This window comes from Aotus nancymaae, unplaced genomic scaffold (assembly GCF_030222135.1).
Source record: "Aotus nancymaae isolate 86718 unplaced genomic scaffold, 86718_ANA_hifiasm-v0.15.2.pri h1tg000065l, whole genome shotgun sequence".
Taxonomy (NCBI): Eukaryota; Metazoa; Chordata; class Mammalia; order Primates; family Aotidae; genus Aotus; species Aotus nancymaae.
In genome coordinates this window covers 6546940-6572855 of record NW_026988480.1, presented here as the reverse complement: position 1 = coordinate 6572855, position 25916 = coordinate 6546940, and the positions used below count along the sequence as shown (strand labels likewise).

At 36.1% G+C, this 25916-nt stretch overlaps 1 protein-coding gene across 1 annotated transcript in view; it reads left to right on the top strand.

Moving 5' to 3' along the window:
• Positions 1-25916, top strand: part of ABCA13 (ATP binding cassette subfamily A member 13) — a 437440-nt gene that overhangs the window by 375405 nt on the left and 36119 nt on the right. The window contains exons 56-58 of the mRNA XM_064366685.1: positions 2164-2314; positions 9106-9240; positions 17176-17279. Coding sequence (XP_064222755.1) covers positions 2164-2314; positions 9106-9240; positions 17176-17279 — 390 coding nt within the window. The remainder of the gene's footprint in view (positions 1-2163; positions 2315-9105; positions 9241-17175; positions 17280-25916) is intronic.

The window sequence follows — 25916 nt, the reverse complement described above, 5'->3', positions numbered from 1 at the left end:
TTTAAATAGATTTTTCTGCATTTTATCCAGCTGTTCCATTGTTTTATGGGCTATTGAAAACGACTCCCATTTTAGCTTCAATTTTGATAATAAAACACAAGGATAATATAGCACATGGATGGTATGTTTGAAGCCATAGATAATATATACATTAACATTTACAAATATTCCCCTATACAGAAAATACTTGAAACTTGTATTTCTAGTAGATTTTTTTTTGTATAACACATAATAACACATATAAACATTTTGCAGTACATACTTACACTTAACATTTATTCACTGTCTATCTGAATTACCAATGTAAGTGGATATTCTGTATTTTCTTCTGGCAATCTTGCCCCCCTTATGAGAATGCATTCATAAACAATAATACATCAGAATAATTATGGTACAAAAACTGGAGCACTATGAAAGATTGTAACTAAAAATTATGCATGAATATTTTTGTTAAGCATAAGGGAATGCTTTTTTTAACAGTTGATATTCTAATGACTTAAAGGTTAAAATTTTATGACATGAATGTAGAAACTTTCATAACACATGTACTAGCTGAATTTGAAAGACAGGAGAATATGGATGCAATCGGAACTAAAATGAAGGAAATTAAGATCCATGATAGGCAACACAGTACGGAAGAAGAAAAAAATCTAAAGAATGACATTACCTGACTTCAAAATTTACTATAAAGTCACGCTAATTCCCAGAGCTAGCCCCTCACCAATACAGTCAACTGATAGATGACAGAAGAACAAAGGCAATCATGTGGGGAAATAATCATCTTTGCAACAAATGGTGCCAAACAAATGGACATCCACATGCCACACAATCAATCTGGGAACTTAACTTATACCTGTGACAAAAATGAACTCCAAGCAGACCTATGACCTGACTGTAAACTGCAAATTATAAAAGTTCTAGAAAATAACATAGGAGAAAATCTAAGTGACCTTGGATTTGACAATGGCTTTTTAGATACATATCAAAAGCATGATCCATAAAAGAAAATGTTGGTAAGTTTGACTTCATTAAAGTGTATTTCTGCTCTGCAAAAGATACTGTTGAGAGATTAAAAAGTCAATCCATAGCTGGGAAAAAATTTTTTTGCAGACCCATGTCTCATAAAAGACTTGTATACAAAATACACAAAGAATCCTTAAAATTAAACAATAAGAAGACACACAGTTAAAATATGGGCAAAAGATATGAACAGATGTCTCGCCAAAGAAGACAGATGCAAATAAGTTCATGATAAGATGCTCAACATCATATGTCATTGGATAATTGCAAATTAAAGCAACAATGTAATACATCTATATACCTAATACAATGAATAAAATACGAAACACTGACAATACCAAATGTTGACAATAATGTGGAGCAATAGAAACTCTCATTTTCTGCTGATGGGAATTCAAAATGGTACAACCACTTTGACAGACAGTTTGGCAGAATCTTATAAAACTAAATATAGTCTTTCCATCTGATTCAGCAATACATATTAATAAGAAAATAAAACAATTTGATTATGTTCAAACTTTTATTTTCTTATTAATATGTATTAGTTTACAGGAGTTTCACACAAAAAATAAGACTCAAGTAGCTGGCCAGGTGATTGAGGCTTATGCACCCTATAAGGTTAAACAAAGAAAAAAAGATTTGGGGATTTTGGGCAGGGGATGCCAGCTATGGGAAGGTGAAGGGAGGAAGTGTATGGTGAATTAGGGTTGTCTCTAATTCAACCCTAATTGAAAGGTTGCAGATAAGAGTCTCTCCGTTTCAGAGTTATCTGGCAAAGTAGCTCTCTTTTTGGTAGGGAGACATCTTTACAAATGAAAATTTACTTTGTAAATGTGAATTTCCTTTTCAAAAGAAGACATTTATACTCAGTTTTTAGGCAGTTGAGGAGAGGTAAAGAGCTTTTTCTGTGTCTTCTGGTTCTCATTTGCCTTTAGGTCAAAATAATCCATATGCCAAAGAGGCATATTTTGGGGTGACTTCTTGTATCCTTTATTTCTCATGAATTGAGCCTATTCTTGTGAGATGAACTAATTGTTTTAAATAAACTGCTGTGGGCTTGTTACTGATGAGCAGCATTTTAAAAATGGGGTGATGCCAGTTTGGGAAGCTGCTGTTCTCAGCCTGTGCTGCTTCTCTCTGCAGAGACACCGTGGACCTGTCTTCTGCTGGCGCCGCAGGCGTGCTCATTGGCTACTGTCCACAGCAGGATGCCCTGGACGAGCTTCTGACTGGTTGGGAACATCTCCATTATTACTGCAGCTTACGTGGGATTCCAACGCAGTGCATCCCTGAGGTAAATGTCCCTAGGGTCTTCTAGATAAAGGGACCCATTGAGGAATGCTTGATGGCCACCTCTGGCTCCAAGGGAGCTCTCTCACCCTGTGAGGAGAAGGAACTGTAGTATCAGGTAAACTTACCTGCAAGAGATTTTTCAATATGATTATACTGAAGAAAACATAAAATATATTTGCCTTATTCGCATTATATATTTGAAATGTATCTGTGTGAGGCAGTCATGTGGTCAAAGTTAAAGCATAAATACATCATTGATAACTTTGTATCCCCCTTGCTGTTTTTTTCTCTCTAAAGGCCTTTTACATTTATTGAACTCTTTGTATTCAGGAAGAATTATCATAAACTCTGTATTTTCAGGGCTTATGAAGGAGTGGGCACAAAATATGTGTGGAATCTGGGCGATTGTTGGAGGGATGACTTCCTGATGGACAGATTTCCTGTCCATGACTTCCTAATGGACAGAGTTGATGGACAGATTTCCCTGTCAGGGGATTCCTTTCTAGGTGGCCTTAGGGAAATGAAGGAGTGGCAGAAACTGCAGATCCCATATCCCCCATACCCCGCATCACTGCCTGTGACAGGAGTGAGGCAGGTGGAGCAGTGAGAGAGCAAGAGACAGATGCCACTTCTCCTGAATGAGGAGAGGTCAGTGAAGCAGAGCAGACAGCTTTGATTGACAGCTTAGGACGTTGTACCATGAGCCATCAAAATTGCAGTTATTTAAACACATTTTTACCTTTTCTGCACCTCATTATAGAAAGTCTGGGGTGTGTGCTCCTTGGATTTCTGGATTCTGAACTAGAAGCAGAAATAAGTGGCTTCTATGATGCATTCGCAATTTGATTCTGTGGGAGAGGGAACATTCTAGGACTCACGGTAGATAAAACTAATAGCCTTCACCTTCGCTGGTCCATGAACATACATTCTCTGTTGTGTTTATATAATCCTTCAGCCATTGTTTCTTATGCTTCTAACTTTAAGTGAAACTAAATAGAATGCCTGCACCTCATTGTAAGGACTCTGGTCCCTTTTCCCATCGCCCATCTTAATAAAGCAAAGATAAATGACCACTTCACAGAGACCTGCTGTTGTAGTTAAACAGTTATTGGACTCCAGGACTAATTGTTGGCTCAATTTTTAATCAGTGTTCATCTCTGTCCGCTCCTCCTTGTTAGTTTTTGATGAAAGAGGTGGGTTCTTGGCAAAGGCGTTAAGCTGGTGCCTTTGTTTTTTGAGAGAAACATGATTATGAAAAAGCTCTCATTAATATAGTAAGGATTGGTTCTTTCTGTCCTTCAGGGCAATTGTGTCTTGATACTCAGCTGTCTTACAATTTTGTTTTTCTGAGCTGTTCTACCAAGAAAAGTTATTTAAATGGTAACCAATTAGGAACTAGCTTCATTTCCTTTATAAAAACTGAAACTGATTTTACAGAAAGTATTGCAACTTACTCTTGTTTCTAAGATGTCAACACACTTTTGCATCTGTTACCAAAGGAGTTAGCTCCTTTTCTGGAAAAATTCTGTCTCCTGTGTATTTGGGGAATATTTAAGTTATAGAAGAGGTATATCCATTCTGAGGTACTTATCACAAGATGACCAGAAAGAATGATTATAAAATAATGGAAAACAATAGTTTTATCTTTCAGTATTTATTACATATCAGGTCCTGTTCTAAGTATTTTACAGCAACTGTATGAAGTAGATGCTTATTTCCACTTAAGAAACTGAGAATTAGACACAGTTTAATTGAGATGCAGAGACACAGGAAAACTGAGACACCAGAGAAATGAGGCAATTTACCCACGTTCACATGGCTAGTATTTGGCAAGGTTTTGCTTTGAAACAATATAAACCAGCTTCAGGGTACAAGTTCTTGATTAAGACGTTACTCTGACACTTATTCAGGTTGTTTGTTGTATAAGATGGAATTCCTGGTGGTATCAACAGTTCAGTCTTATTTTTAATACCCCTGGGGTGGCCAAAGAAGTGGGAACTGTGTGGGTTTAGTGCATGACTTCTCTAACATGGAGCTCCTCCTGCTGATTGGCTTTCCATTGGGCTGGAGTTGGGCTCAGCATGTGCGCTTCACCTCCAGGCTTTCAGAACTCATAGATATGGGGGTAATCTTTAGACATATCTGCTGCTTACCTTGGTTGTTTCCTTTAGGCTGCCATCTATTTTCATTGTAATATGGACAGCCACCATTGTATGCTCTATGATTCTAGTGGAAGACCCTCTGTGCTTGCTGGGAGGCTCCTTTGTTCAGCCTCATAGTCCCTTCTCCTCCCTCCCTGGGACCCTCAGAGCCCATCCCTTGGCTGAGCCAGCCCACCTGTGCTTCACTTGCTGGTCATTTCTGTGTATGGTCAAATTACTCACTTCTCCCACCTTTCAAAAGTTTGATGAGGTAAGAATAAGATGCCACTTGATAAAGCTTGAAATTAGGTTCGTCAAGTTAACATAACGATTTTCGGTTTTCTCATGATTTACACTGCACAGTTTTATGCAGTGTACATATTTGAGCCTGAATTTAATTAACCTGATAAAAAATTTTACATGAAGTTCTATCATTTGGTTATTACCAAATCATGCAAGAGATAAGGGCTACATAGTCTGGGATGCTAGAGAAAATGTGTAAAAGTTGATCATACTAGGTAGTTTCAGTGATAGTGTCATACCAAAAAAACCAAACAATACTTCTAATTGGGAAGAGATTTGGCGAATTCTGCATTTTAATTCTCCTTGGTATAGAAGAGGTATGACCCCTTATCATCTTAGTTTTATTAATACCTGTGCATCCCTACCAGGGAATATCCCTATTGTGTCTTGCTTTCCCTTATCTTCTCTAAAGATACGATTTTTATCTTTAAGTTTTTTTCCATTCACACAGTTTAGCTAGAAGGAGCTAGAAGTTTTAAGATAGCAGGAATGGGGAAAGGAGGTCATCCTGAGGAAGGGCCAGGAGAAGACAATTCCATCTGAAATCCTTGGTTCCCTTTTCCTACTTTACTACTCAGTTTGATCTTTAATCTCACAGAAAATGTTGACCTGGCCATTATGTGTTCTAGTGGAAACACTTTGGCCTTGGAGTCCAACAGATGCATGTGTGAATCTCTGGGCAATTTATTTTGGCTCTAGTGATATTGATAGAAGCCCTACTAAGTGCCAAACATGAATAAGCACTGAGAATATGCATCCCAATGCAGTTTCCATTCGAATGCATCCCAAAACGAATGCATCCCAAAATGAATGCATCCCAATCTCTTGCCTTACGTGTGGTACAACTCGTAGAGCTCCATGAGAGAAAAATACCAAACTGCAGGGAGAGATTCTGTGAACTTTTGACATTTTGTGATTTTAGGCATATTTTGTCAGCCAGATTGCTAAGGCATTGCTTTTGCCATTACTTTTACAGTAGTGCTGAGTACAGAAAAGACTGTAGCAAAATACTTCTTATTAGGCTATCTTCAGTTATTTTCTGACAACAGGACATTTAGAAAACATTGGATCAAACTATACATTTGTTCCTGTATACTGTGGAATCCTTCATGTGGTTAACTAATCCAGAATTTGTAGGCTGTAACGTTTAACCTTTTGTGAAATTGGGAAAACATGACATATGTTTCCTAACTTCATAAAAATATGCAATAATAATTTGGCAAGTTCATTCAAAATGTATCTTGCATTCTCAGGTGCATTTCTCCAGAACCAGGTGCTTATATTATTGTTTTTTTTCATTTGTCAGTTTATCAGCTTTCATTTGTATATTGCTAATCTTTGAATAACATGGATGAGAGTAACTAAAAATGTATTTCTAATACATGCACACACACACACATACACATTTTCATTCTCTTTTTCTTGTAATAATTATAGATCTAACATAACCAAAAAAATCACTTTCACAATTTGTCATTTTTGCCAGCCTCACCACTGTCAGTACAGCAGGTCCCTAAATAGGGTTGTTTAGTTCAACATTGTTTTATTACAATGATGGGAAAAATAAAATTGATTTCTGCCAGGACCACTGTTGGAGAGGAGTTTGCACACTTTCCCAGGTCTGCATACATTTTCTCCGGGTATGCTTGTTTTCTCTAGTGTCCCAAAGCCATGTACATTAGTTTCTTTGGTGCATCTACATTGAGCCCATGTGGGTGAGTGTATGTGGGTGAGTGAGTGTACCCTGCAATGGAATGGCATGCTCTCCCGGGCTGGTTCCTGCCTTGTGCCCTGAGCTTCCAGGATAGGCTCCAACCACCCTCAACCCTGAACTAGAATAATTGGGTAAATCATGTTTTTAGCTGACATTTATTTCAGTGTTTGTTATTAGAAGGGTTATTTTTATTTAGAAGTTTGGAGATGTTTTTGTGACCAGAAATATGCCATAGGAACTTAACTCTCGTTTCTACCAATCAGTTTATGATAAAATTGGTTTCATTAAATGTTGATTCCGTTAAAGTGGTTTCCAAGAACATATAGATATCATGAAGTAAGGACTGCATTGGCTTTTTCCTGACAAATAAAGCTTTCTAACAGGGTCTACCTTGCTCTTACTTTTCTTCTCTTTTATGTGGACATGTACCTTCTTTGCCAGGAAGCCTCCTTGGTTCCCTTCCTTCATCTCTCATATGAGTGTTTATCTAGCACTGATTTACATTTCTTGGCCATTCTTCTTTGAGAAAAATTTGGATGAAGATACATTACTACTTCTTTTATCTCTTTAATTTCGGAAATGCCAGGCATCTGTATTTCTTCAATTTTATGGCACTTCCCTTAATATTTGTGTTTGTTTCCTTGTGATGAATAAAATGTTTCATCTTGATATTTTAAAATTCGCTTAAATGAATTTTTATTCAGCTTGTGATAATTGAAATAATTTGTCTGAATGGAGCCAGGAAAAGGGATGATTCTTATAAAACATTCTGGTGAAAATGATTTTACTTTCAATAAGACAAACTACTGACCTTGAGATGATCTTTGGCAGATAGTAGGAGATTAAATATTTCATCTTTATGTATCTTTTGTGCCTTGAAATCTGCATTTCCTAGAATTATGCTATTTTACCATAAGACCAGTCCTTGAGCCACTTCATTCATTTGTGATGTATTTTGAAGTGGCACAAATAAAGCCATATAAGAATTTCTGTTGAAAGATTTTATTGGGAGGCATGATTATCTGAATATTTGTGGAGGTTCTTAACACTTCATTATCATTATTGTTATCCTAACTTTTATGCACTTGTCAAAAAGAGAATACACATTAGTTTAAATTTATGTTTTATTCAGTTATTTGGGATTCACAGTTATTAACCCATCTTCATAGTCTTATAGAATTTTTCCCTTTTCTCCTAAATTTGAATTAAGATGTGTGATCTTGGTCAATTTGGCTATATGATGATGTCTAAAAATGAATTTATATTAATATCTCTATGGTCACAAGAGTTAAATAAAATTGTTTGCAAAATTTTAAAATTATGCTGAGTTGGAAACAAAAAAGTTGCTTACCTTAGACATCAGGAAGAACTAATCCAGCATAGGTGACAGAACTGGAAACAGAAAATATAGTGTGGTACAAATTACAATGGGAAACACTAAATAAAAGTGTTCTATAGACACATACAATACACAGAAGAGGTGACACATATACCACACAGAAGAAGCAATAATTATTTTTTTCTGAGGGGAAATATGGGCTGTGCCTTCAAGGATGTGGGATAAGATGGCTGGATGGAAGGCAGGGAAGAATAAAGGAGCTGTGAACACCAGGCTCTTGGAAGCAGTCTGAATGATCACTCCTCTGTGGCTGGGAGAGGGAGGTTTGATAAATGCTGCCACCATCTTCGGGACTTAGTAAAATGTTTTTCAGCCATTGCAAATAAGAAACATGCCGCCATTCTCTTCTCCACCTCTAGTTACTTTATAAACCAAACTCTGAGCTTGCAAACATAAAGAGTGGCTTCTCAGTGTCGAAGAGACATTTCCTTCCTTGTGTTAATATTGAAAATTCCCTCCAGCCATAAAAACAAAATCACATCCTTTGCAGCAGCATGGATGCAGCTGGAGGCATCATCCTAAGCAAATTAACATAGGAACACAATACCAGATACCATGTGTTCTCATTTCTAGGGGGAGCTTAACATTGGGTACACATGGACACAAAGATGGCAGCAGTAGACACACGGGAATCCAGGGGTGTGGAGGCAAGGCATGGGACATGGGGTGAAAAACTGCCTGTTGGGTACTATGCTCACTATTTGGGTGATGAATCATTAGAAACCCAAACATCAGCATCACAGAATATACCCATGTAACAAACCTGCACATAGACTCTCTGAATATAAAATTAAAAAAATTAAAATAATAAAAAATAATTTTCTACCTCTGTTGTCTCCTGCCTTGAAGTTTTGACACCTCTGCCTATTAGTTTCATTCCCATTTATTTCCTTCTCAGTTTTCTTTTTGGCATACCCTTCTCTGCTCACCTCAACGTGGATATTTATCTGGACCCCCAACCTTGAGTGCATTTCTTGCCCACCCTGCTCCCTGAACTCCAGATGTGATTATTCTGACCTTTACTTAGATGTCTCCAGCTACAGAAAACTCCCACCTGTTCACTCTCAATTACTGCCTATATGGTGAACGGGGATGTTTCAGGAGATATACCTGATTGTATGTGTGAAGTTGGGCAGGGTTATTGGGAGGGAGAAGCAGGAGTCAGGACTGAGATGAGGTGTCTGGTGGACACTTCGGTGAATGGCAGTGTGCACATGGACATTCCTTTCTTCCAGGTTGCTGGAGACCTCATTAGGCGCTTACACCTTGAAGCCCATGCGGACAAACCTGTGGCCACCTATAGTGGGGGAACCAAGCGGAAACTCTCTACAGCCCTGGCCTTGGTGGGGAAACCTGACATTCTTTTATTGGTGAGTAGTGGAAATAGCAGCAATATGTCAATGTTTTGGAATAAGATACATTGCATATGGATTTATAAACTGATTTTAACTGACTTTAAGAGTTTTTCTGGGAAGTAACTTCAGAATCTGCAAAGCTGGTTCATCGAACTGATAAACTGTTTTGCCAGAAGTCAGCATTTCCCAAACATCATTTGAATTTTATAGAAATAGAACATTTATCTTTTGCTAGATTTGCTTGTATTTATCAAGTTGAAAATTCTATATAATCTTGACATTAAAACAATGTTTTAGAACATTATTAGAATTCATCTGTAATCTGAAAACCAATTATGTTTTCCTCTAGAATATTGCTTTTAAGTCTTTTTCTGTGTGCAGATGTATGTTTATCACAGCAGCAGTGAAACCAATCATGGTGAATCTTGAAGATGGGTGTTGAAAGTGAAAGATATGATATTGAGAGTAGGGAAGAAAACTCCAGCAAGAGTGTAGAGTATATGCAATGGTCTTGAGACAGGTGGTCTGTAATCAATCTAGGAACTGCAATTAATTTGATTGGAATGAATCAAAGCATTAATTAGGGGCAACAATTGTCAAGAAATGGAGTTAATTGTCTTGCATTTCAAAAAGCAGCGATAATTGTTAATACAAGTATTGCCATTGAAACAGTAAATAAAGGCTATTGTTACATGCCATAAATTGGATTCTTATCACTAGAGTGCACCCTTGGGCTTCACACCAGTCAAGAGTCTGGGGGGAGTCAAAAAGCTTGGAAAACAAAACAGATTCCTTTTTGTATCTTTCTTCATCAAATGAATACACCCTTTTAGTGGGGTAGTAAATGGGGATTGAGAAGGTCTGTGTCAGAAAATGGTCATCGTTTGCTGGTCGTCTCCTGGAAACTCATCTAAATATTCTTTTTATGTGTCGTAAATTTGCTTTTGCAATGTCCAAATCCTGGACTATTGTGTAGTTTAGTATTCTGGAATCTGATAATAAAACTACCATTTGCACAATTCTGAAGTTTACAAATTACCTTTTATTTTCAACATGAGGCAGGATTATGTTGAGTAGTTAACAAGGTGTGGGTGTTCATTACTTTCTGCAGAATTTCCCTATGCCCAGCCTCTTACAATGCATCTCCTCAGTTGGATAAAGGGGCCTCTGCTCTACAGCCATGACCTGGCTCACTGCAGACCCCGACATTCTTTTCTTTGATACATCCTTGCTCTCAGATTCCCATAAATGCCAAAACCTGTGACATAGTGGTCAAGGTGGGGACTCTGGAGTCTGACTGACAAGCATTGAATTTTGTTCTGGAGCCTCCCGACACTTGGCCTTATATGTTCTAAGCCTGCTTCCTTGTCATCTGAAAATTGTCCTGATAGTACTGTCTGTCTCATGGAGTCATTGAAAGCAGTAAATGAAATAAACTACATTAAAAATATAGCCCAGTGTCCAGTACATGGTAAACCACAGTAACCATTTGTGACTAAGATGAGGGTTACTGTTCAGAGAATTAGGTGAAAGAGATTTGTTGCTGGGCCTTTGAAATTCTCAACAGAGAGAATAGAAGTGACTCTCAGAGCTGACATCAAGGAAGGAATCAGGAAAATGTAAACTTACACATCCAACTCTGGTACTGAGCATTGTGTGATCACACCTTTTATTTACTTATTTTTATAGCTAGTACATATATATTGCTTGATTTGCAGAAAAGACTAGGTATTTATTTTCTTGTTCAGTGCCTCTGCCCCCAACCCCTACTGCTTCCCATCTGTTTCTTTCCTTGGGGAAGTTTATGACCCTAAGCTCTTAAGAAATATGTGTTTAGTACTCCCTGGCTAATAAAAGCACAGAAATACATCTTGCAGTTTGGCAAGATTTCTCTAAAAGTGGTTCATAAAAGAAATGCTTTCGTGTCTACTGAAGGAGAAAGCTTCAAGTTCTAAGAAATATCAATTATTTGATTTTGCTAAATAAATGAAGCCTTTTTCTGCTATCATATGTCTTCCTAGGGGATATCATTCTAATATTTCATGGAGGTTTAAAATTCATTTTAAAAACATCAAGCTTGGCTTACCTAGCCAGATCATGAAGGAAAAGCAACCTGATGTGAAAATATAGACCAATTCCCCACCTCCCAGTTTTATGGAGGTATAATTAATTAATAAATATTGTATATTTAATGAATTCAACATGTGTTTTGATATAAACATTGTGAAGTGATGACTACAGGCAAACTAATTAACATACTGATCACCTCATATAATTACCATCTTTTTCCTGTGTAGTATGAGAACACTTAATATCTACCCTCTTAGCAAATTTCAAATATGTGATACAGCATTGTTACCTACAATCCCTGTCTTATTCCACTGTGCTGCTATAACAGACTGGACGATTTATAAAGAACAGAGAACAGAAATTTGGGTTTTGGAGTCTGGGAAGTCCAAGATCAAGGCACTGCCAGGTTCAGGTGTCTGCTGAGGGTGCCAACTCTGCTTTCAGGATGACTCCTTGAACCCTGCTCCCTCCAGAGTGGGGAATACTGTGTCCTCACAAGGCAGAAGTCAGAAGGGCAAAAAGTGGTGAATGTCCTTCCTCAGGTCTTTTTACAAGGTGCCTTAACCTCATAAATTTGTCCATTTCCAAAAGAGCACACCTCTCAATACTGTTTCATTGGGGATTGAGTTTTAACATGAATTCTGTAGGGGTCAAAACATCCAAACTATGGCAGCCCTATATGTTGTATATTAGATCTCCAGAACTTGTTTGTTCTGTACAATTGGAATTTTCTGCCCTTTGACCAGTATCTCCCCATTTCTGCAGGCTTGCACCTTTCTATTTTCAAAAGTTCCTATGAGGTCAACTTTTTTTTATATTTCATTAGAAGTAGTGTTTTTCCATGCATGGTTTATTTCACTTTATGTTTGGCATGGTGTCCTCCAGATTCACCTATGTTGTTGAAAAATGGCAGGATTTCCTTATTTTTCAGGCAGAATAATATATAATATTCCATTACACAGACACACATTCACAGAGGAAGGGGGAGGGAGGGAAGGAGGGAGGGAGGAGGGGGAGAGAGAGAAAGAGAGAGAGAGATTTTCTTTTCCTATTTATCCACTTAGAGTTCCTTAGGTTGTTTCTGTATGTTGACTTTTGTAAATAATGTTGTAATGAATATGGCAGTGCAGATATCTCTTCCAGATATTGATTTTATTTTTTTGGAGATATACAACAGAAGTGGGATTACTGGATCATATGGTAGTGGTATTTTTAATTTGTAGAGGAAACTCCACACTGTTTTCCATAATATATGTACATTTACATTCCCACCAATTGTGTATAAGGGTTCACTTTTCTCCAGATCCTTGCCAGTGCTGGTTATCTTCTGTCCTTTTTACGATAACCATTCTAACAAGTATAAGATGATACCACATTGTGGTTTTTATTGTCATTTCCCTGATGATTAATAGTGTTGAGCATCTTTTTGTATACCTGCTGACCATTTACATGTCTTCTTTTGAGAAAAGTCTGTTCAAGTTTTTTGTCCATTTTTAATTATTATTTTGCTATTTAGTTTTATGAATTCCATACAGTCTATATATGGAATTCTTATTGAATATATGGTTGCATGTATTGAATATATGGTTGCAAATATTTTATCCCTCTTATTGAATATGTGGTTGCAAATATTTTATCCCTCTTATTGAATATATGGTTGCAAATATTTTATCCCTCTTATTGAATATATGGTTGCAAATATTTTATCCCTCTTTGTAGTTTGCCTTTTTTGTTGATTTTTTTTTTCTTGTACAGAAACTTCTTTAGTTTGAAATAGTCTCACTTTATGTTTGCTTCTGTTTTCTGTTTTTTGGTGTCTTATTTAAAAAACAAACAAAATCATTTCAAGGAGCTTTGTTATAGTTTTCGTTTTTTTTTCTACAAGTTTTTTTTTTTTTTTTTTTTTTTTTTTTGGAGACGGAGTTTCACTGTTCTTACCCAGATTGGAGTGCAATGGCGCGATCTCGGCTCACCGCAACCTCCGCCTCCTGGGTTCAGGCAATTCTTCTGCCTCAGCCTCCCGAGTAGCTGGGAATACAGGCACGCGCCACCATGCCCAGCTAATTTTTTGTATTTTTAGTAGAGACGGGGTTTCACCATGTTGACCAGGATGGTCTCGATCTCTTGACCTCGTGATCCACCCGCCTCGGCCTCCCAAAGTGCTGGGATTACAGGTGTGAGCCACTGTGCCCGGCTCTCTGGGGCTTTTCTTTTCTATGGGTCTATATGTGTGTTTTTATACCTGTACCATACTTTCTAAATTACAATAGGATAGTAGTATATTTTGAAATTAGGAAATGCGAAGCCTCCAGAACTACTGTCCTTCTTGCTTAATTTCTTTAGCTATTTGTGGATCTTTTGATTCTTTTTTCTTTCTTTTTCTTTTTTTTTCTTTCTTTCTTTCTTTTTTCTTTCTTTCTTTTCTTTCTTCTTCCTCTTTTTTTTTCTTTACAGATTTTAGTGTTCTGGTCTTCTATTTCTGTGAAAAATGCTAATGGAATTATAGGAATAGTACTTAGTCTGTAGATTGCTTTGGGTAACATGGGCATTTTTAAAATATTAATTCTTTTAGTCCACGTACATGGATAGCATTCCATTTATTGTCTTTAATTTCTTTAATCAAAATGTTATAGTTTTCAGTATACAAATCTTTTACTTCCTTTGTTACAATTATTCCTAAGTATTTTGTTCTTTTTGATCTTATCGTAAATGAAATTGTCTTAAATTTCCTTTTCTGACTTCACTGTTATTTTATGGAAGCACAATTGATATTTGTAGGTTGATTTTGTATCATATGATGTTATTAAATTTGTTTATTAATTCTAATGGAATTTTTGGTGGAGTCTATAGTGTTTTCTGTATATTAGAGCATGCTTTTTGAAAAGATAATTTTACATCTTCCTTTTTGATTTGGAGGCCTTTTCTTTGTCTTGACTAATTGCTCTGGTTAGGATTTCTAGTATTATGTTGAGTAGAAGTGTCTAGAGTGGGCATCCTTGTCTTGTTCTTCTTAGAAGTTTTTAGCTTTTCGTTGTTGAATTCATGATGTTAGCTGTGGACTTATGGTATATTACCTTTTATTATTTTCTTATTTCTGCCAACTTTAAGCTTAGTTCATTTCTTTATCCAGTTTCTTCAGTTGTTTTTCTTAGATTACAAGTTTTTAGCTTTTCACTGTTGAATATGATGTTAGCTGTGGACTTCTGATATATGGCTTTTCATTATTTTCTTATTTCTGCTAACTTTGGGCTTAGTTCATTTCTTTATCCAGTTTCTTCAGCTGTAAAGGTAGGATATTTATTTGAAATCTTTATTTTATCTTAATGTTGGTGACTTCTTCCTCAAACCTGCTTTTACTTCATCCCGTAAGTTTTGTTTTGTTTCCATTTTCATTTGTCTCAAGATATATGTATTTTATAATTTTCTTTTTAATTTCATTTTTGACCCATTGATTGTTCAGGAGTGCATTGTTAATTTATATGTATTTGTGAATTTTCCAGTTTTCCTCCTTATTAATGTATTTTTTAAAATTTTCTTTTTAATTTCATATTTGACCCCTTTGTCGTTCAGGAGTGTTTTTTTTTTTTCAATTTACATGTATTTGTGAATTTTCCAGTTTTTCCTCCTTATTAATTTCTAGTATCATACCATGGTGGTCTGAAGTGACATCATACTGGATATGATGTCAATTTTTTAAATTGTTTAGACTAGACTTATTTTGTGGCCTAACATATGGTCTGTCCTGTATTTTATATGTGCTGGGAAAGAATGTGTGTTCTGCTACCGTTGTATGGGATGTTCTGTGTATGGCTATTAGGTTAATTTAGTCTAAAGTGTAGTTCAAGTACATTGTTTCCTTAATAATTTTCTGTCTTGGTTAATCAATGTATCATTGAAAGTGGAGCCTTGAACTCCCCTATTCTTATTGTATTTATGTCTTTTATTCCCTTCAGTTCTGTTAATCTTTGCATTACACATATAGTTACTCTAGTGTTGGGTGCATGTCTATTTATAATTACCCTTTTATCATTTTATAATAAATTGACCATTTTACATTGTAGTTTTCTCTTTTTACAGTTTTTGACTTAAAGTGTATTTTGTCTGATATAAAATATAGATAAACATGCCCTCTGGGTCATCATTTGCTTGGAATATCTTCACCAATTGTTTCACACTCAGTCTATTTATATCCTAAAAACTGTACTAAGTCTGTTGTAAACAGCATAAGGTTGGATTTTGTTTTTTTATTGATTCATTCACTTTATGTCTTTTGATTGACAAATGTTGTCTATTTGCATTTAATGTAGTTATTAATAGGTAAGAACATACTTTTGACATTTTGTTAATTGTTTTCTGGCTATTCGTAAAGTTATTTATTCTTTTATTCCTCTATTACTGTTTTTCATTTAATTTGATAATTTTTTTGTATTGGTATGCTTTGATTCATTTCTGTGTGTGCGTGTGCTCACGTGCACATCTACTACAGGTTTTTTATTTGTGGTTACCATGAATCTACATAAAACATCTTATAGTTACAAAAGTCTTATTTTTAACCTGATAGTAACAGAACTTACATAACATTTAAAAAAAAAAACTACACTTTTACTTCCACCCATCTTATTTTATGTTTTAGATGTCACAGTTTGCAGCTCTTTAGATTGTGTTTCTATTAAAAAATTATTGTAGCTTTAGTTATTTTTAATATTTTTTTGTCTTTTAATCTCAATATTATAATTGATTTACACACCAACATTAAAGCATTAAACTTTGCTGAATTGGCTGTATACTGTGAGTTTTATAATTTCATGTTGCTAATTAGAATCCTTTTATTTTGTTTTGAAGAACTCCCTTTTTAAAATTTTATTTACAACATTTTAAAATTTTATTTAAAGCATTTTTTATAAGGCAGGTATTGTGTCAATGAACTCCTTCAGCTTTTGTTTGGGAAATTCTTTATCTCTTCTTTATTTCTGAAGGGCAGCTTTGCTGGGTAAAGTAGGTAAAGTTTTCTGATTTGGCAGGATTTTTTTCTTTTGGCACTTTGAATATATCAGCCTACTCCTTCCCGGTTCTCAAGGTTTCTTCTGAAAAATCCACTGATAGCCTTGTGGATGTATGTAATGAGCATTTTTTTCCTCTTGTTGCTGTGAAAATTATGTTTTTCATTTTTGACAGTTTGTTGTGTATCTCAGTAGATAATTCTTTAGGTTGAAGCTGTTTGGGAATTTTTAAGCTTCATATAAATGAGGTTTTCAAATATTTATTTCTTTACTCAAATTTGATAGGGTTCCAGCCATTATTTCTTTAATAAACATTCTGCTGCCCCTTTTTCTCACCTTCTTTTATTTGTAAATCTCATAATGTAAAAGTTAAGTGTCTGGATAATGTGCCATAAACCCTGGAGGCTTTATTTCATAATTTTTTTTGTTTGTTTTTCCTTGACTGGATATTTTCAAATAATCTGCCTTCAAGTTCCCAGATTTGTTTTATCTGCTTGATCAAATTTGCTTTTGGCATTCTCCATTGTATTTTTCATTTCATTTATTTTGTTTTTCTGCTCCAGTATTTCTATTTGGTTCTTTTTATATGTAAATAATTTCGATCTCTTTTTTGAATTTCTCTGGATTTGGTGAGAAAGAAGTGGAGCTCTTGGGTAGCATGCTGCATGGCTGGGGAGTCAGGCACTCACTCATTGTTCTCTCACATTTCCCTATCATTCTGGCTTTGTTGAGCAGAGTGCAACAAAACCAATTGGAGAAGTGCCTGTTAGAGCCAGAGCAGAGATTTTTCTCTCACCCAGGGTTTGGCCTCCCATATCATTGCATATATTTCTGTGTGTGTTTTTCAAATGCCAATGACTATGTGTTGTATTTTCTTCAGGATGAGCCCAGCTCTGGGATGGATCCCTGCTCTAAGCGCTACCTGTGGCAAACAATAATGAAGGAGGTTCGGGAAGGCTGTGCTGCAGTGCTGACCTCCCACAGGTGAGCTACAATCTCTCTTGTGGTGATTTCCTGAGTAAGACTGAGTAACAAAGCTTAAGAAGTGCATTTAGGCCCCTGCACAGTGCTACACATAGACATTTATTAATCTTAGCACTATAATGGTGATATTGTGTGGGAATTCACTCAGGGTGGTAGCAAAAATATTAAGGGAAAAATATTAGAGAAAGTTATGGAATATAGTCTCAAACCCTTTTGGAAAGCCTAAGGGTTTTTTCTACAGTTCTTGGCTGAAGGCAGCCACAGTCTCTTTGCAGGAGCCAGAGAGATTAGGGTGCAAAGACAAAGGAATGTGGGAGTTTAACTAACTTGTTTACTCATGTGGTCTTAAAACTAACCTTTGAGCTGGATGGCCCTGTCAGGGGTTGGTCCATCAGGGATATTACCCATTAATGGTGTTTGCTTTGGGCATCAGAACTTGTCCTTTAATCTTTCAACCTCTAGTGGTATTGACTCAAACCTTTGTCAATTAAACTTTACTAAATAATGTGAGTCTTACTGGCAGGTGGGGACTGGTGGTCACAACTGTTTATAGCACTCCTCAGGGAGTCTGTAAATGGCCACACTCACTCAGTGGAACTAGCAAAGCATAATATCTGTGTGTCAGTGTACTTTATTCATCCATCACTGAGTCAGGGTCTGCAGGACAGACCCCCACAGGTGGCAAGCCCAGCAATATTAATGTTAGCCTTCACTGTATAAATTGAGACTGAAGCCATGAGGTATTACATTATGTAACCATGTTTACATAGCAAACAGCTGGCAGAGCTAGAATTTGAACCTAGTATTCTGTGTCCAAAGACAATATTCTTACCTCATCCATTGCTACTGTTGAAGGATGAATGCTAGACTACCTTTTTCAGGTCATCCTGAAGGATCTTTCAGATCCTTTTTATCTAATGCCTCTTATTTCAGCAGGTAGAATTAGCTGAACTAAAATACATAACAAGTTATTAAATCTGGTTTAATATTTTCTTTATCACAGAATTAAGTTTGTAATTAGATTTCAAAACCATTGGCTTCTTTTTAACTCTCTAGAACACTGTTCTGGGCCACACAGATATACAAATATAGATTTAATAAAACCTGCTTATGGGGAGTGAGCAGTATGATTTAACTAATACAAATCCTAATGATGTAATGAAGATCAGGCTTTAAAGTTTAGACTTGTTTTGTCTTTATGCTTAAGTAAAATATACTGTAAATAAGATGTCAAGAGCTGCCAAAGATCTGACATTTTGCCCTTTTGCAAGCTAACAAATTTAGATTGATATAGTTTTATGGAAGAAACTATATCAGAAGAAATGAGACTTCTTGGTTGGAAATGAAAGACTTTATTCCTCACAGCAAAAGCAGTAGCAAGAATGTTGGCATGGTTTCTCATTGGTTCCCTAAACCCCAATTTCTATGGGACTAGTGGATACTTGCACACACAGGAAAGGAATGCCAAATCTAGTGAAATTACTGCCTTATAACACCTGATAAGGAAGCCAGCTCTTGGTTTGGGAGGAGGTGTCACCTCTTCTATGGGTGTTTGCTGCAAGCATAACTTTGAGAAATGGCCTGAGTGAAGAGCAGTCAGGGCCTTACAGTCTTGGAATTCATGGAAAGACATGTAGGAACACAAGGGACCAATGGAAGTATGCCTCCCAACAGTCTAAATCATTCAGTCTATGTTTGAGTGGCCGAGCCCTTGTTACCAGAAGTGAAATATAAAACTAGCCCTATCATTTGAAATGTGAGATTTCTGAGAGGACCTCAGAAGACTTTCCTGATTACTGCAGCATTATTAGTTTATATAAAAATACTATTAAATGCTATAACTCAGCATGCATAATCCTTTTACACATAAATCTTACAGCCATTTTCTGTAACAAGTGTTAGTGGCTGCAAAGCCAACTTATTGTGAAGAAATCAGCCATTCACACATTCCTCACATTGCTTCATGTTAAAGTAGACTTTTCTTCTTAATTTTATATCTCTGGGCTTTTTATTATTTTTTAAATTCATTCACTGGTAGGTGTGTCTATATTGCTTAACATTCCCCAATTTTCACTGTCAGACTGAACTTTACACTGTTATTTTTTTAAATAGCTTTTTCTGAAGTATAATTTACTTTTCATATAAATTAACCACTGTACATAAGGAATTCTATGATTTTTTTTTAGTGAATTTATAGACTTTGCAAATGTTACCATAAATAAGAAATAGAACATTTCTGTCACCTCCCCCAAAATTTTCTCATGCTTATTTTCAGTTAAATTACCATTCAAAACCCCCACCTAGGAAAACATTGATTGCTTTCTGTCTCTGTAAATTTGCTTTATATGGATATTTTATTAACTGAATCATCTAATAAGTAGTCTTCTGCATCTGACTTTTTTATTTATCATAACATTTTAAAAGTATATCCATATCGTGGTTTATGTCAATAGCTTGCTCCTTTTCATTCTGAACAGTATTCCATTGTATAGCTATACCACTTTTGTCTATCCATTCACTAGTTGATAAACATTTGGGTTGTTTCCAGTGTTTTGCTATTATGAATAACATGTTATGAACAGTCATATAAATATCTTTGTATGTAAATACATATGTTTTAATGTTTTAAAAATTTTCACAGAGTTGCTAGGTTGTATAGTAAGTTGTGTTTGACACTTTAAAAAACTGCAGAGTTATTTTCCAAATTGGCCTTATCATTATATGATCCCAGCAACAATGATGAAATTTCTTTATTCCACACCCTTTTCACTACTATCTTTTTTTATTATAGGCATCCTAGTGACTTGGGGTTTTAATTCACATTTTCCTAATGACTAATGCTGTTAGAATCTTTTCATGTGCCTATTGGTTATTTGTATTTATTATTTAGTAAAATATCTATTCACATATTTCCTTCATCCTCCATTTTTTTAATGGCTTTATATTTTAGAATAGTTTAAGGTTCACTGCAAAACTGAGGGTAAGGAGATATTTTTATATTCTGAATACAAGTTCCTTACCAGATATATGATTTGCAAATATTTATTTCTAGTCTATGGCTGTCTTTCCATTTTATTAATGATGTCTTTGGAAGGCAAACATTTTAAATTTTGATTACATTCATTTTATCAATTTATTTTTATATGGTTTGTGCTTTTGGTGCATCATCTAAGAATTATTTGTTCAAATAAAGTCCTAAAGATATTCCATCTTTTTTTCCTAAAGATTTTAGAATTTTAGCTTTTATATTTAAGTTTTTGATCTATATGGAGCTAAATTTTGTGTATAGTATGATAAAAGAGTATAAATTCACTTTTATGCATGTAAATATCCAATTATTTCAGCACTGTTTCTTGAAAAGATTATCTTTTATATCCCACTGAATTGTTATAGCACCTTTATTGAAATCAGCTGATTATAATTGTATGGATTTATTTTTGGATTCTCAATAATTATCCATTGATATGTATGCCTATTTTCTCATTAATATAATATCATGTTGATTATGGTTGTTTTCTATTAAGTTTTGGAAGCAGGAAGTGTTAGTCCTTCAGCTTTTTCTTTCTACTACAAAATTTTTCATTCTCTTAAAATATTTTCCAATTTCCTTTGTGATTATCTCTTTGACCCTTAGTTTATTTAGAAGTGTTGTTCAATTTCCTAATATTTGGAAATTTTAAATTTTTTTTCTGTTATTTATTTCTGATTTAATTCTGTTGTAATTAGAGAAAATGCTTTGTATGATTTCCATCCTTTTAATTTGTTAGGACTTTTTAATGGCCTACCAGAGGGGTTGCAGTTTTTGTTTTTTCTGATAAAGCACTATATTATATATATATTTGCTTTTGCAAATCAGATGGTGTGTACTGCACTATCCAACTCCACTGTTGTAGTGTGAAAGCTTCCAACAGCATTAGATAAATGCATAATTGTTGTTGTATTCCAATAAAACTTTATTTATTCTTCTCCTCCAACACCCCACATTATGCTAATAGGCTGGATTTAACCAATGGGCTACAGTTTTCTACTCCAGGCTTAACATGTGGTCTATCCTACAGAACTGACCATGCAAAGTAATATGTATTCTATAATAGTTGGATGGAATATTATATATGCAGCAAGTTAGTTTGTTAGTGTTGTTTAAGTGTTCTGTATTCTTGTGGAATTTTTCCTGGTTATTCTATGAATTACAGAAAATAAGATGTTGAAATCTTCAAGTATAATTGTTACATTTTCCTTTCCCTTCTTTAGATTTTGTCACATTTTGGTTCATGTGCTTGGAGTCTGTGTAGTTAGGTGAATATGCATTCTTAATTGCTATTATACTAATATTTTGACTTTCTTAATATGAAATGTCTTTTTTTGGGTCTAGTAGTGTATCTCAAAGTCTACTTTGTTTTTTAAAATAGCCATTGGCTCTGTCTTTTGGATACTGTTCATATGGTATATCTTTTCATATTCTTTTACTTTCAAATAATTTGTGTCTTTGAAGAGAAGCAGTGTTTCCTGTAGATTGTGCATAGTTGGATATTGTTTTTTTCCTAGTCTGACAATGTCTGCCTTTTGTGTGAGGTGTTTAAACCATTCCACATTTCATGTAATTGTTAATATGCCTATAGTAACTTTGGCCATTTTGCTATTTTTTGTATAATGTCACCTATGTTTCTTGTATCTCTGTTTCTACTTGACAGTCATTTATTTCTCATATAATTATTGTAGATTGTTCTCAGGAAGACTGCATATCACTGCAATTTCTCTTTTATATCTTCCTATTCATTTAGTTTCACTATCTATCTATCTATCTATCTTCATTTCCCTAAGTCTGTCCATATTCATGCAATACAAAGATCAAAATTACTCACTGTTAATGAAGAGTGGGGAAGCTTATGATTTATTCTGTGATTCTAAAATGGCGGCCTTTAGTTGAAAAGAAGTCTCTGTATTGGATATTTTTCTCTTAACTTAGAGTTCATTTATCATTGCTTCTTCTAGTTCCTTGCCCCAGAGAATCTTGGTATAGCATGAGCATGGAGCAAGAAACTAAGGAGAAGAAACTTGTATACTATTCTTACTAAGAGAAGTTGAAACCAGTACAATCAAGAATGACTACTTTTTCTTGCACATCCAACATCATGAATTCCAATATGACTCTTGAAATCTCTGCATTGCCTAGCCATATATCTGAACTACTTAGATTAACCAGTGATACAGGAAATTTTGTGTTTATTTCTTGAAGCTGGCACATCTTATGTGGCTGGAGAAGGATAAAGCGTGTCAAGGGGAAGGTGCTATACACTTCTTAACCAGATCTCATGCGAATTCACTCATGATCACGAGAACAGCAACAGGAAAACCTGCCCCATGATCTAATCACCTACAACCACACCCTTCCTCCAACATTGGGGGTTACAATTTGACATGATGTTTGGGCAAAGACTCAAATCCAAATCATATTATTTTGTACCTGGCTCCTCCCATACCTCATGTCTTTTTCACATTGCAAAATGCAATCATTCCTTCTCAAAATTCCCACATCTTAACTCATTTCAGCATTTACTCAAAAGTCCAATATAACTCCTGAAATCTCTGCATTGCCTAGCCATATTTCTGAACTACTTAGATTAACCAGCCATACAGGAAATTTTGTGTTTATTTTTTGAAGCTGTCACATCTTACCTGGCTGGAGAAGGATAAAGTGTGTCAAGGGGAAGGTGCTACATACTTCTTAAGAACCAGATATCATGAGAATTCTGAACTACTTAGATTGAAACTTAGTCCAAAGTTTCATCTGAGAAAAGGCAAGGCCCCTCTGCATGAGCCTGTAAAATAAAAAAACAAGTTAGTTACTTCCAAGATATAATGAGAGTACTGACATTGGACAAATACACCTGAACCAAAAGGGAGAAATCAGCCAAAAGAGATAGGCTACAAGCCCCAAGCAAGTACGAAACCCAGCAGGGTAGTCATTAAATTTTAAAGCTCCAAAATAGTGGATTCCATATATCCAAAAGATATGGAATCAAAAGCTCTTTTGATTCCATATCTCACTTTCAGGCCACACTGATGCAAGGGGTGGATTGCAAGGCCTTGGGCAGCTCTGCCCCTGTGGTTCTGCAGGGCTTAGCTCCCATGGCTGCTCTCAAGGGCTGGCATTGAGTGCCTGTGACTTTTCCAGGACTGCAGTGCAAGCTGTCGGTAGAGGTACCATTCTGAGGTTTAGAGGATGGTAGCCCTCTTCTCATGGTTCCACTAGGCAGTGCCCCAGTGGGGACTCTGTGTGAGTGCTCCAACCCTACATTTTCCATCTACACTGCCCTAGTAGAGGTTCTCCATGAGGGCCATGCTCCTGCAGCAGACTTATATTTGGACATCCAGGTGTCTCCATATATCCTCTGAAATGCAGGTAAAGGCTTCTAAGCCCCAACTCTTGCCTTCTGTACACCTGCAGGCTTACTGCCATGTGGAAGCCACCAAGGCTTACTGCTTGCACACTTTGAGCAGTGGCCTGGGATCTATCTGGGGCCATTTAGCTATGGCTAGAGCTGGAGCAGCTGCAATACAGTGAGCAGTGTCCTGAGATTATGTAGGACAGTGAGGCCCTAGGTCTAGCCACACAAAATCATTCTTCCTTCCTAGGCTTCCAGGCCTGTGATGGGAGGGGCTGCCTAGAAGGTCTCTGAAATGCCTTTGAGGCATTTTTCCTATTGTCTTGGGTATTAACATTCAGCTCTTCTTTATTTATGCAAATTTCTGCAGCCATTCCTCCTCAGAAAATGTGTTTTTCTTTTCTACCACATTGTCAGGCTGCAAAGTTTCCAAACTTCTATGCTCTGTTTACCTTTTAAATATGAATTTTAAGGCGGGCAGATCACGAGGTCAAGAGATCGGGACCATCCTGGTCAACAAGGTGAAACCCTGTCTCTGCTAAAAATACAAAAAATTAGCTGGGCATGGTGGCATGTGCCTGTAATCCCAGCTACTCAGGAGGCTGAGGCAGGAGAATTGCCTGAACCCAGGAGGCGGAGGTTGCGGTGAGCCGAGATCACACCATTGCACTCCAGCCTGGGTAACAAGAGTGAAACTCCGTCTCAAAAAAAAAAAAAAAAAATATGAATTTTAATTTCAGAGCATCTCTTTGATCATGTCTAACAAAAGTGAACTTTGCTCCAGTTCCCAGTAAGTTTCTCATCTCTATCTGAGATCTCCTCAGCCTGGACTTGTCCATATCACTATCAGCATTTTGTTCACAACAATTTGACAAGCCTCTAGGAAGTTCCAAACTTTCCCTCATTTTCCTGTCTTCTTCTAAGCCCTCCAAACTGTTCCGACCTCCACTCGTTATCCAGTTCCAAAGCTGCTTCCACATTTTCAGTTATCTTTATTGCAATGCATCAACTTTCTGTATTACTTTGTTCTCACACTACTATAAAAAAAGTTTAATTGGCTCACAGTTCCATAGGCTGTACAGGAACTATGGCTGGGGAGGCCTCAGGAAACTTACAATCATGGCAGAAGGCAAAGCGGCAGCTGGCATGTCTTACATGACCAGAGAAGGAGGAAGAGAGTGAGAGGGGAAGGGCTCCACACATTTAAAAAAGTAGATCTTGTGAGAACTCACTATCATGTGAACAGCAAGGGGGAAATCTGCCACCATGATCTGTTTACCTCCCACCAGACGCCTTTTCCAACATGGATGATCACAATTCCACATGAGATTTAGGTAGGGACACACACACAAACCATATCAGACCTTTGCTTGTCTGAACCCCGTTTAAGAAATTAATGTAAAAGTGACTTCATATTCTACCTATTTAATTAGAGTACCTACAGTGTGCCCATCAGATAATTACTTTTAAATTGAAATTAATTAAAGAAATATATGTTTCTACAGGAAAATATATAAGGCATATTTGGAAAATTTATGACATGTATTTCTTGGACTTCACACTAAGCAACTATAACAAATAAACATCAATTTACAGTGGCCCAGACAAGACATATTTTTTCCTCTTGCTTAATTCATGTCAGTGAGCTGTGCATCATCAGGCCAACCAAGTCCTTGGGTTCGTTCCACCATGCCACCATCACAATCATCATGCTTGATGTTGACTCATCAGCACCATGTCTACATCTCAGCTCAAGGTCAAGCGGCTTGCTGTATTTCATCATGATCCATAAATTGTACATTCCATTGACCTGAATTTGTTACATCTCCACATTGAGGTGCATGGAAGGCTGAGAAGTATCTTGATTTGAATGCCCATTAATCCACCTAGAAAACTACTTTATGACTGTTCTCCAATAATATAAATAATACATGCTTCCTGTAGAGGATTTGGATTATGCAAAATGGTAAAAGAACTAAAGAAAATCCATCATTAATTGCACTGTTGAGATATTGACAGTCATACTTTCTGTGTGTTTTTATCCTAGGAAGTTTTTTTCACATACCTGTACAATCCTCTTAATACGCATTGTCATTTTACCGTTGCTATATTATGAACTTTTCTCCATGTGATTAATTGACTTTGGTGAACTTCATTTTAATAGCTAACACATGGATGAACGCTCACTTAAATGAGTGGTATATTCTCCTACTGTGGAACATTGACCTGTTTCCAGATGTTTACTATTGTA